The sequence below is a fragment of the Danio rerio genome, chromosome 2, assembly GCF_052040795.2.
Source record: "Danio rerio strain M-AB ecotype USA chromosome 2, GRCz13ab, whole genome shotgun sequence".
In the NCBI taxonomy this organism is placed as follows: Eukaryota; Metazoa; Chordata; class Actinopteri; order Cypriniformes; family Danionidae; genus Danio; species Danio rerio.
Genome location: NC_141022.1, coordinates 55,369,380 through 55,382,945, shown reverse-complemented (window position 1 = coordinate 55,382,945; position 13,566 = coordinate 55,369,380). Strand labels below are relative to the sequence as shown.

Below are 13,566 nucleotides of genomic sequence, written 5' to 3'. Positions count from 1 at the left end.
GGTTGTCTTGTGATCTGGGAGGATTTGAGTCATTTGTCATTGCCGCTGTGTTACGGCAGATCCTCGCAGGGACAGAGATGTCTCTCTGGCGAGAGAGACATCAGCGGGTATTAAATATTTGGGTCTGTCCGTATGTCCTGAGTCTCCTAACCTTCAGTCAACATCTGTCACTTCCTGTCCTGAGAGCTGAGTGAGAGAGATCAGATGAGCTCTGCTGCCCTCTGCTGATTTACACTGTGAGCATCATAACTCAGACACTCGTAATCACATAAACACCTTCACAGATTCAAGGCAGAAGCTTTTGCCTATTGACAATTCCCGTTCACATAAGTTGATGTAGTCAGTCAAGTCACATCTTCTGCAGATAATTCTCTTTGATATTGTTTTGTCTTTTCAGACATTTTAGTAAAAGAAAACTATAAACACCAAATAACTTTACAATTCAAACAATACACTAAAACTGCCATCAAAATCTTTCATTTTGCTCTTTAAAAGTTTTATGTACTTCTGTCCATTCTACTTTAGAAAATGAGCTATTTTACAAAAAAGAGTGAATGATAAAAACTAATATAACAAAAATAAACAATTTGAAACATACGCACAAGACAATACACAAATATACACTCACTGGACACTTTAATAGGTACACCTTACTAGTACCGGGTTGGACCCCTTTTTTCCTTCAGAACTGCCTTAATCCTTAGTGGCACGGATTCAACAAGCTACTGGAAATATTCCTTTGAGATTTTGCTCCATATTGACATGATAGCATCACAAAGTTGCTGCAGATTTGTCGGCTGCACATCCATGATTCCAATATCCCGTTCCACCACATCCCAAAAGTGCTCTATTGGATTGAGATCTGGTGACTGTGGAGGCCATTTGAGTACAGTGAACTCATTGTCATGTTTAAGAAACCAGTCTGAGATGATTCGCGCTTTATGACATGGTGAGTTATCCTGCTGAAAGTAGCCATCAGAAGATGGGTACACTGTGGTCATAAAGGGATGGACTTGGTCAGCAACAATACTCAGGTAGGCTGTGACGTTGACACGATGCTCAATTGGTACTAATGGGCCCAAAGTGTGCAAAGAAAATGCCCCCCACACCATTACACTACAACCACCAGCCTAAACCATTGATACCAGGCAGGATGGATCCATGCTTTCATGTTGTTGACGCCAAATTCTGATCCGACCATCCGAATGTTGCAGCAGAAATGGAGACTCATCAGACCAGGAAACATTTTTCCAATCTTCTATTGTCCAATTTTGGTGAGCCTGTGTGAATTGTAGCCTCAGTCTCATGTTCTAAGCTGACAGGAGTGGCACCCGGTGTGGTCTTCAGCTGCTGTAGCCCATCTGCCTCAAGGTTGGACATGTTGTGTGTTCAGAGATGCTCTTCTGCAGACCTCGGTTGTAGCGAGTGCTTATTTGAGTTACTGTTGCCTTTCTATAAGCTGGAATCAGTCTGGCCATTCTCCTCTGACCTCTGGCATCAACAAGGCATTTGCGCCCACAGTACTGCCACTCACTGGATACTTTCTCTTTTTCGGACCATTCTCTGTAAACCCTAGAGATGGTTGTGCGTGAAAATCCCAGTAGATCAGCAGTTTCTGAAATACTTAGACCAGCCTGTCTGGCAATAACAACCATGCCAGATTCAAAGTCACTTAAATCACCTTTTTTTCCCCATTCTGATGCTCGGTTTGAACTGCAGCAGATCGTCTTGATCATGTCTACATGCCTAAATGCTTTGAGTTGCTGCCATGTGATTGGCTGATTAGAAATTTGTGTTAACAAGCAGTTGGACTGGTGTACCTACTAAAGTGGCTGGCGAGTGTATATAAACACATTTAACTTTCCATTTATACATATAATACAGGGCTGATAGTGGAAAAAAATCCTGAGCCTGAACTTTTTTTCCTTGCCCCTGAGGTGAGTAGGGGTGGGGGTACTATGTATGCAACGCACTTTTAACACATAACTTGTGGGCCCCTGGGCCCAAATATATTAACAGCCTATGTGTAACCCTGATCATCATTATTGTCAAGTGGCTCTTTTTAGACACATGCCAGTAATGTCAGTGACACATGCCAGTGTCAGTGATCTTGTGACATGTGCCAGTAGGTGTCAGTATAAGCACGTTATAAGCACATTAATCTTATAAGTCTCTTTGCTTTAATATTTAAAAATCATTAGGCAAATGACACCTGTTATCTTACATGCATATATGTTATGAGTTTTCAACATGCATTTTATTATAACTTTTTAAAGGATATTATTTAAAATACCTTAAAATGAAAATAAGTTAAATAAGAAAATAAATGAATGAATTAAAAACATATCCATATTGTAGGGAACAAAGGAACTGCCAGGATGCAATAATATACAGTACAACAGATAAGTGTAACCCCTCCCATATATAATGCCACAATAAATTTGACTGACATGTACTGTCAAATGACTATATTACGTACAGAAGTATGACTACGAATACATAAAATAAATGCGTTTAAATTAAAACATCGTGGAGTAGCTCAGCAAATAAACTAACTTGCGACGCGATAAATTAGGTTAAAAGTCGCGTAATGATTAAATATGGTTTTGCTCGTGTTAATTAATGTCATAAGCTTCGCCGGGTGTCGATGTCACTGCAGTGACATGCAGCGCGACACTCTGAGTGACACAGGTCACTACACATGCCACTAGCGAGTGACACATGACAGTGGAAAACCGGACGTGCCACCGGAAGTGTCACTACACTCAGTGGCATGTGCCAGTGTCATCTGTACGTCAGATGTCGTGTCACTCCATGTTAAAACTGCTACTGTGAATCCGCGTTCAAGCGCACACAATAAGCTAAAACTCGCCCCAAGCACCGGCAAAAACAAATAACAATGAATGTGTCGAGGAAAGAGTAAGGACATATCTTAATTATTTATTAATAAACTTATTCTGAGTCAGTGTCGCAAAGATCCTGACTTGCAATCTCCTCTTGGACTCGCCTTTAGAGAGAAATTCATCTTTACGGATTACATGAAGGAGTTTTTTTTGTTTTCGATTAGTTTTATTTCGTTAAGTAATAATTTAAAGCTTTCTATAAATATATTTATTATGTCTGTGAGGCATATACATTTTGCTTCATTTTGTTAAGCGCTCCTGTTCAAAAACCAGACGACAGAAAGCGCATAATTTTGGTTTTCTTTATTTTATAAAAACGCTGTAACGTTTTTGATGTACTCGTACTTTGTGAGCAAAATGACGGATAACTTTAAATTGCTCCCACTGAAAAAATGCAAGTGATTGCTCTGACGCCTCGATGTCCTGCAAGCTTTTTATAAGCAAACTATGCGCCTAATAGCACACATTCTTTAACGTTTAAGCTACCATTGTTTTATACTTGAACTGTTTTATATCTTTTATTTTAGGCCAGTCGTGATGATCTGAGAAGGCAAACTGATCAAACAGACAATGATGGTCTTCCGCTGGGCGCTGTTCGTTAAAAAAACCTTATTTTTAACGAATAAAAAATGCTCCAAACGTTTTTCTAAATAAGCTGAATAAAAAACGAAACTAAATATAAACACTTTGCCATTAGGATACATACAAAACTGAACTATTTCATAGCTGAAACACTACGTTGTTTAAGGAGAAGGGGGAAATATATTTTTGTCCCGTCTATTGCTTCACCGTTATTTCGAGAATAAACCCAGCGTAAATATGCAGATGTCATTCCCAAAACATATCAGCGTATATGTGCCGAAAACGAAAGTTTCATACAAATTCTGAATGGATTATAGCCTGGAAAGTGCAAAGCACGCTCCTCTTATTATCACTAAAAAGCGTCACTAATCTTAGTTCATAGAGATCTCACAAAGATCCGTTATAATTTATAAAGCTCTCTAAATTACACAATTAATCTTTTATTTACATGGAGTCTACACTCAAAAGATGATTCACGAGCACACAAAATGGCACTTAATAAAAACCAATCCGGCACTTTCAGCAGTGAGTGAATTCTGTGAATCTAGAGAAATGACAGATCAATATCCGTGAACCTGATTTTTTTTTCCCCGCAGCTAGGCTTGCCACGATAGACGATGTTGACGGTGATATCGGTGTTAAGACGCAACACCGGTGACATCACTTTTCTACCGTGACACCGTCCCCACATTTGTTTTTTTTAAGTATTCGTTTTTTTATTTTTTTTTTATTAAACATTTATTTAAAATAAATGGAAAATATAATTATAAATAATTGACTTAAAACGAGAGCATGCTCTATAATTAAAATCAAAACATAGCTACAGTGCGTCATATTTCATTTACCACGTGAGGAGAAAAGAGGAGTCGAATTTACAGAAAGAGGATGGCGGACGATTTATTGTCAAAACGCAATGCAAAAGCGCATGTTTGGCAAAATTTTGGGTTCAAACCAAATGCATAAGAGAACCTGATGACGTTAATGAGGCAATCTGCAAACTTTGCCTGACAAAGGTGGCAGTATCTGGAAACATAACTAATTTATACACGCACCTTCATGTTTAACTATGGGTGGGTCGCGGATAGATCAATGGCCATAAATACGCAACGCATACTCTCATTTAAAAAAAAAATCACGCGACCATCATCTCACAATGTTTAATAATAAATATCTTTTTTTTATTAAAACGATTTAGCAATGCCGCGCCTTTGACAATCCAACTGCAGAGAAACATCGGCAACCGTGAGGACTTTTTCCGAAGTTCAGCTGTTCTTATTTCTACTTGATTATGTGTTTAATGTCAAAAAAATCCATAATGTCTAGGCCAAAAAGATGGAATCCTGTGTGTGCGCACATGTTTTATAACTGAGGCCGCTCTCTTCAAAAACCGAAAGTTGCTTCTTCTGTCTGGCAATATTTCGGCTTTTAATATATGAAAAGTTTATTTATGAGCCAATATTAAAAATTGCAATAAAGTAACTGAGATGTGCGGCCACACATCGAATCTGAGGACTGATTTCTCTCTCTCTCTCTCTCTCTCTCTCTCTCTCTCTCTCTCTCTCTCTCTCTCTCTCTCTCTCTCTCTCTCTCTCATTCAGACATCGAGCCACAACACAAGTCAAGTTGCAAAACTTAGGCAGGTGCAGCTGACAGGTAGAATAGCTGAAGCCTTTACGAAATCTGTCAAAATGCACCTCTGAAATTAATAGGCATAAATGTCTTTGAGCCAAAAAAAAGTCTATTGGTAGGATATCTGTAAAAACGCAATTGGAGCCAAAGATATGAGTTGTTTAGCCTATAAATTATTGGCCTATTAATTCTAATAAAATGAAAACTAAAATTAACAATTCATAGCATTTTTCGTTTGATAAAAATATACGTAAACGAAAAAAAATTAAAGGGTGGCTAATTTGTATTAATGTGTTTTAATTTTAATGAAAATATGCTCAGCATATTTAATTAACGGCTATACGCCGTCAATAGACAAACCATTCAAAACATATTATTTTACCGTGTACTGGGTTATAATGTATATTTTACAATAAAAACTAAACGTAGCATGTCTCGCTGTCATTTAAAACGTGTAATTCATACCACACCAGAGCTGTGGACCTGTACTGTTTAAACTTACAGGGCGGTTGGTCAATAGTCTTAATGCGCACTGAACTCCAATCCGAGGGACTCGACAGTTACTCGATAGACAACATTAAACTTGAGAGAATTAAAAAATAAAAGTTTTTTTTAAAAGGAACAACGCGCAAATCTGCAACAAATAAAATAAAAATAAAACGTCTTGGCAGTGCTGTGTGTATTCCGCCACTGACAGTGTGAGACGCCCTTATGCTGCGCCTGTAACTGCCGCTTGTAAGAGAGATCAAAGCTGTATCGATAAAACCAAAAAGCAAGATCATTTAGTTATAAATATTCCATAACAATACTTATCGAAATATTTATACATTTAGGCCTACATGTTGTTTATTGAGATTGTGTGATCTGTATAGGTTGTCTGATCTTTCCAGAAGCTGTAAACTGACACATGTGCGGTGATGTTTAGCTCTGACGAGGCGCTTTTATTTAGCCTGCCCTTTGATTTTTTACATAATGTTCCAATTCTTAATTTTTTTCATATAGTTTAAATATAAAATGAGTGCTCGCTTGTTTGTGATCATTATGCAAGGATCATATTTCATATTCGGTTTATTCTTCAATAGCCTAAATTCGTTAATAATGTATTTTATAAACGGATTGTTCATAAGGACTAAGCTCATAATATATAACAAGGCGTTTATGGTTGTTATTTGTATGGTTCCAACTTACACAGTTTTTTCAGCCTGTAGCAGTGTTGTGTTTTATTCGTTATGTAAATAAAAGTTATGTTTTGTTTAATAACAGGGATTTTTTTTGTAGTTTCCTTTCCGTCCATTCAAACAATTGACACCGAATTGGCAACTCCCGCAAAACTGAAAGTGAAAGTATTATACGCACGCATTTATAAGCTATTTGAAAGCAGAAAAAAAGAGGAAATGAAAAAATGCTCACTCCCACGGTGATACCGGTATTACCGGTGTTGTCACATGTCGATTAACCGGTGGGGAAATTTCCTCACCGTCACAACCCTACCCGCAGCCACAGTACGCCGGAAATCCGGCGTGGTGCCGGAACGCTATCACCCCTGCATATAGTCCTACCAAAAAGGTGATGTCTATGTGTAGTCTTTAACATCTTTAATACATTCAGGTAGTTTAGACCAGTTGTGTCCAAACTCGGTCCTGGAAGGCCGGTGTCCTGCATAGTTTAGCTCCAACTTCCTTTAACACACCTGCCTGAAAGTTTTAGTATACCTAGAAAGAGCCTGATTAGCTAGTCCAGGTGTGTCTAATTGGGTTGGAAGCTGGTTGGAACTAAAATATGCAGGACACCGGCCCTCCAGGACTGAGTTTGGGCACCCCTGGCTTAGACAGTTCAGATGTCTCATCAGGTGTTGTTGAAATATATAACCGAGTATCATCTGCATAGCAGTGAAAGCTGACACTTTGTCTTCTACCAAATTATCCCAGGAGTAGCATGTATATTGTGAATAGCAGAGGGCCTAAAACTGATCCATAAGGCACTCCATACTTCCCTGGACTGAATTTTAAAAGTTGTTCATTCGCAGAATTTGTAACAGTCAGGATAATAAATATAACCATTGCAAAGGGTGTCCCTGGACACATGTATAATTTAGACTATCTACACTACCTGAAAAAAGTCTTGTTGCCTATCCTAGTTTTAAGAACAACAATAACTTAACTTCTAGTTGATCATTTGGAAAAGTGTCAGAAGGTAGATTTTCCTGATGAATCATCTGTTGAACTGCATCCCAATCATCACAAATGCTGCAGAAGTCATACTGGAACCCGCATGGACCCACGATTTTTCATTTTTAATTTTCAGGAAAATTAGTCAAGTTTGGTGAAGGAAAAATCATGGTTTGGGGTTACATACAGTACGGGGGTGTGCGAGAGGTCTGCAGAGTGGATGGCAACATCAACAGCCTGAGGTATCAAGACATTTGTGCTGCCCATTACATTAAAAACCACAGGAGAGGGCAAATTCTTCAGCAGGATAGCGCCTCTTATCATACTTCAGCCTCCACATCAAAGTTCCTGAAAGCAAACAAGGTCAATGTGCTCCAGGATTGGCCAGCCCAGTCACCAGAGATGAACATTATTGAGCATGTCTGGGGTGAGATGGAGGAGGAGGCATTGGAGATGAATACAAATCTTGACGAGCTCTGGGAGTCCTGCAAGAATGCTTTCTTTGCCATTCCAGATGACTTTATTAATAAGTGATTTGATTCATTGCAGAGATGTGTGGATGCAGTCCTCCAAGCTCATGATGGAGTCATACACAATATGCATTCTTTCTCCATTGCAGCATGACTTTATATTCTATACTGGACATTATTTCTGTTAAGTGACAAGACTTTTGTCTGAGCAAAGTCAGACCTTACTGTCCTAATTCAATCAATAAAAATAAAGGCATGATCATATTTTATTTTGGTAAAATAAGCAAAATCTAGAGGCCTTTACCTTTCATATAAGCCACTTCCTATACCAAATGATCAACTAGAAGTCAAGTTATTATTTGTTGTTCCTAAAACTTGGAAAGGCGACAAGACTTTTGTCAGGTAGTGTAAACAGTCTCTACAACAGCTTCTACTTCGAGTAAGACAAACATGTAAGTGATAAACATGAGTAATGTTTAATTCAACAAAATACTGAACATGGCAGCAGAATCTGAAATGACCCAAACAGGGGCAACACAACATACATTTACTACATTAGCAGCAGTAAAAATAAAATAAAAATAATAATAATAAAAAAAACATCAACAGATCTCCAACATTTCATCAATGACAATCCAGCCCACTTCAAGCCGGCAAAGGGTCATGGGAAATCTACTCAGGTAGTCCTAAAATATAAACACTTCTTGCGAACCATAGAGAAAAATACAGAGTAAAAGAGGCTCAAACTACATCAGTTAGCAGATCCGATGAGGTTATTATATTTATATACACACACACACACACGCACATCACACATATCAACACCTGATAGAGGATACAAAGTTTGGCTTAAACTAAATTTGCACAACTTGCACTGCAATACTTTAATTATATTTCAAATCCCTGATTTGATAAGAGAGAAATCCAACTTAAAACACTTAAGATGGAGACGAGGGAGGAAGATACATGTACCACACAAACAAACAAACAAAAGAAAACACAAAAGGAGAAAGAAGTTTGCATTTCCTCAGAGAACAGAAGCCATTTAACCTGCGGATGCTTGACTCAAAGCTGGAGACTTTAAGAAATGCATCGAGCACCTGGCAAATTCAGAGCACCTTCTGTTAAAACAAAACAAAACACAAGAGACGAGAAAATCTCCTCAAATCACAGAAAAGCAGCCGCATATTAAATAATATTGCTACCACAAAACAGAATAAAATACTTTATATTTTTATATATAGAATATAAAAATGTCACAATATCTGAGGTATATCTAAATCACTGAGCGCATGAAGGTTGAGGTTCAGTGATCGTGTTTGTTTTACGCTGAGCAATGGGGTCTGATAAAAGCTGCCCGTTTCTGAACACCACCGAGACGGGTGGGCAGATTAACAGCACTACGGACATTCAGTCTTCTTCAATGGTGGAGTTATTGCGTGAAACAGGCGAGCTCGGAGAAATCACCACCGTTGAGATGAGGGTGAATGATCGAGGAACGCCCGGGGTCGTATTTCAGCTCAAAAATCAAAAGGCAAAACTTTTTTTTTAAATGTGCAGATTTCAGGACATTTGCTTTCATAATTGCAACGAATTTAACAAAACTATTTAAACTGTAAAAACTAAACTATTTATTTTAGGCATTACGGTAATGATAATTTGAGGATGAAAATGTTTGCTTGAAATGAGTTTTTGATGTACATAATTTATTTCAATATGCTTTTAATTGCAACAGTAGTATTTCACATAGCGGTAGGGTTGTCACGATACTGGAAATCGGTACCAGTCGATACTGAAATTTAAAATTTTTCCATTTGAGCACTTTTGAGTGCGTTTATAAACAATCTTGATTTGCCATTGTGTTCATGTGCTCATTAGAAATGACTGTGATTGGCCGTGAAGGCCACCAAACTCACCACCGAGTGTAACCACAGATACAAGGACACTGAAGCCGATTTTCAGTATCGTGACAACCCTACATTGCGGTAATGATAATGTTCTAATGAACATGACTGCTTAATTAATGTAGAATTATTGTAACGACAAACTGGGGATGAAAATGGTTGAATTAATTGTATATTGCTATTGATAAAATGATTATTACAGCACTGTTTTTTTCACATTGCGGTAATGATCATTTGATCAAATTATTTCATTGACAAGTCAAATTAAAACCTTTACTTTGTTAAATTACATTTTTGTTTACATTTTATATATATATATATATTTAATTTCATTTCAGCACTATTTCTATTAAGAACAAAAATATTAAAACTGTAAAAACAAAAGTGTAGATTTTTTAGGCATTACGGTAATGATAGTTTGAGGATAAAAAGGTTTGCTTTATTTGAAAGTTTTTGTTGCACATAATTTATTTCAATCTACTGTTAAAAAATGATCATTGCAACATTCGTTTTTTTACATTGCGGTAATGATTCATTGTTACCAAATTATTTCATTGCCAAGCCAATTTAAAACCTTTATTATATGCCAAATTACATTTCTTGCTAAATAAACTTTATTTATATATATATGTGTGTGTGTGTGTGTGTGTGTGTGTGTATATGTATGCGTGTGTGTGTGTATATAAGGATGAAAATGCTTGCTTTAGTTAAAATTTGTTTTTGTTGTAAATAATTTACTTAGATCTGCCATTTTAATAATAAAATCATTGCAGCACTGGTTTTTTTACATTGCGTTAATGATTATTTTGCAACAAAAATAACTGCTTAATTACTGTAGAATTATTGTCATGACAAATTGGGGATGAAAATGGTTGGTTTATTTGGAATGAGTTTTTGTTGTACAAAATTTTATTTAAATCTGCTATTAAAAAAGGAGCATTGCAGCATTGGTTTTTCACATTGAGGAAATGATCCTTTTAACAGATTTAAAGAAAAATATTTTTTGTATACATTTAATTACATTTCAGCACAATTTCTGTTTCTGTAAAGCATGAAAAAAAACAACTGTAAAAACAAAACTGTAGATTTATTTTAGGCATTACGGTAATGATCATTTAAGGATGAAAATGTTTGCTTTATTTGAAATAAGTTTTTGTTGTACATAATTTATTTTAATCTGCTATTAAAAAAGCACTGTTTTTTGCGGTAATGATAATTTGATGATAAAAATGACTGCTTATTATTACCAAATTATTTCTGAAACAAGCCAAACAAACCTTTATGCTAAATGAAATATTCCATGAAGAACAAAGCCTATTTTAGGGCCATTATAATGTTTTGTTTTTACATTTCATGGCATTTCAGCACATTGTTATTACTGTAAAGCATAGAAAACGGTTTAAATTGTAGAAATGTAATTTATTTTAAGGTTTGATTTAGAATTATTGTAATTATAAATTGGGGATAAAAATGGTTGTTTTATTTAAAGTTATATTTTGTTGCACATCGTTTATTTAAATCTGTAAACACAAACTTTTCATGTCATTTATCACATTGCGGTAATGATAATCTGAGCGTGAAAATGATTGCTTAATAGCGACAAAATTAATTCAGCAACAAGACAATCATTTTTATAAGAGAATGAAGCCTAATTTAAGATATTTTTGTAACGTTTTAAAATATGATATTTTTTTAGATGTTTCAGCGTATTGTTCTCATTACCATAATGCAAAAATAAAACTTACATTTCGAACAAAAATTAATTCGTTGTAGGACTTTTCTCACTGTGGCAATGCTAATGTGAGAAAGAGCTTAATTTTCTCCAAAACTGCAACATTTTAACTCACCGGATATATATTTAAGATACTTTTGTGATCAGCGTTTAAATTTAAAGCAGCCATTTACAAAACATAAAGTTGGGACGAAGTTTTACAAAGTGCTAACGCTAATTTGGTGGAGAAATTGTTGCTTGATCATTATGGAAAAATACATATTTAATAATTTGTAAATTTGTAACTAAGTTTATAATTAAAGCACTTGTTTTGCATTACGGTAATGACAATTTGAAAAAGGCTTGCTTTAAAGCAGTGTTTCTCAACCACATTCATGAAAGACCACCAGCTCTGCACATCTTCCATGTCTCCTTCACCAAACACGCCTGATTCAGATCATCAGCTCATTAGCAGAGACTGAAAGACCTGTGATGGGTGTGACAGACAAAGAACACATCCAAAACATGCAGTGTTGGTGGAAGAACGTTGTCGAGAAACACTGCTTTAAAGGGATAGTTCACCCAAAACTTAAAATTTACTCACCCTTCAAACCGGTTTGACTTTCTTTAATCAATATTTACAAAAAAAGAAATGTTGAGGAATGCTGGAACCATCTAATGATTGACTTCAATAGTATTTGTTTTTCCTACTATGGAAGTCAATGGTTACACGTTTTCAGTTTCTTCAAATGCCCTCCTTTATGTTCTACAGAAGAAAGAAACTCATGGTTTCCACTTGAGGGTATGTAAATATAAATTTTAGTGAACAACACCTTAATTTTTTATCTAAATTAGAGCTGCTATGCAAAAAAGAAGTTTGCTTCACTTTAATACAATTTTGACTTTAAGATGAGCTACGACCTAGGGTTTTCCAGCTGATATTCACCGTACTGCTGAGAACTATTGCTCTAATAGTGAGCGCTCACACAATCACATGCACAGAGTTTACCTGAGTACTGTAGTGGATAAACATCACACACTTTCCTGATGCGCCTGAACACTTCGCAGAGACTGAAACAAGACCTGCCAGCGGCCGCGGCGCTGATCCTTCGCCTGCGGCTCTTGTCGCCAACACACGCCGATGGCACTTCACATACTTCAACATACTGTGTGTGGATGCTACATTTAAAATAAAACAAAAAAAAAAAACGACATCCCGACAATCCGAAAGGCAACTCGAATCGTAACAGTCCCGCTGCCTTCATCTTCCAGACGACAACACATCAAAATAAAAAAAATAAAAAAAACATCCATTTTTTCCAGGACGACGCTAAAATTTCACTGAGTACAAAGAGGACCTTGTGTGTTTGTGTGCTCTTGGAAGGGTTGCGTTTGTGTAACAGTCATCAGATCCTCGCGTAGTTTCATTCAGATGGAGGTATTCATGGAGTGAAGGCAACGTAAAGAACAACATTAAAAACAAAACATGGCGTTAAAACTGATGAGGTAACGTGTGCTCATAATCCCAGCAGTCAAAGCGATCCCCTGAATGCCCTCTCTGAGAGTCTTCTCGCGGTTTTCGTTTTTGAGGTTTTGTCGTGTGTGTGTTTTTGAGTACAGTAGACGAGATGTGCTGGTGAAGCTGATTGGTTGAGAGGAGGATGCGAGATGAGATCCGATTGGTTAGCAGCGAGGTTCACATTTTCAGGTGCTGGAGTCTTTGGGCGGCAGGTCTGTGTCGCTGTGGGACGTCAGCATGGAGAGCAGGCACTCGGAGGTAGATGTGTTGAGGGTGTTGTTGGACTTGGAGATGGTGGAGATTCGCTCCTCCACGCAGCCCGCTGATAGTCGAGCTTCAGCGTCGTGGTCCCAGCACTCCTCGATGGTCTCGCACAACTGGCTTAAACCCTGAACAGAGACACACACACACAAAAAAAAACATGCAGTTGAAGTCAAAATGATTAGCCCTCCTCTGAAATTTTAATATTAAAAAAGGAAAGAAAAGCTGGATCACAACAGATCAATGTCATAACAAATGCTCAAATAATGTAGCCTAGTTTACAGCAAGCATCATGTTTTTAGTTAGATTGTGTCTTCTGTCATGTACAGTAGGCCTATAGGTCTGTTAATTTTCTAAAGAAAATATATTATTTGAGTTTATCACAAGAAACTGTATTATGTTTAAAAACTAAACAAAAA

At 36.8% G+C, this 13,566-nt stretch overlaps 1 protein-coding gene across 1 annotated transcript in view; it reads right to left on the bottom strand.

Annotated features, from left to right (window-relative positions):
* Nucleotides 1-8,205: 8,205 nt before the first annotated feature.
* Nucleotides 8,206-13,566, bottom strand: part of acvr2bb (activin A receptor type 2Bb) — a 40,667-nt gene continuing 35,306 nt past the window's right edge. Inside the window, exon 11 of the mRNA XM_087241486.1 lies at nt 8,206-13,275. Coding sequence (XP_087097612.1) covers nt 13,072-13,275 — 204 coding nt within the window. The 3' untranslated portion in view covers nt 8,206-13,071. The remainder of the gene's footprint in view (nt 13,276-13,566) is intronic.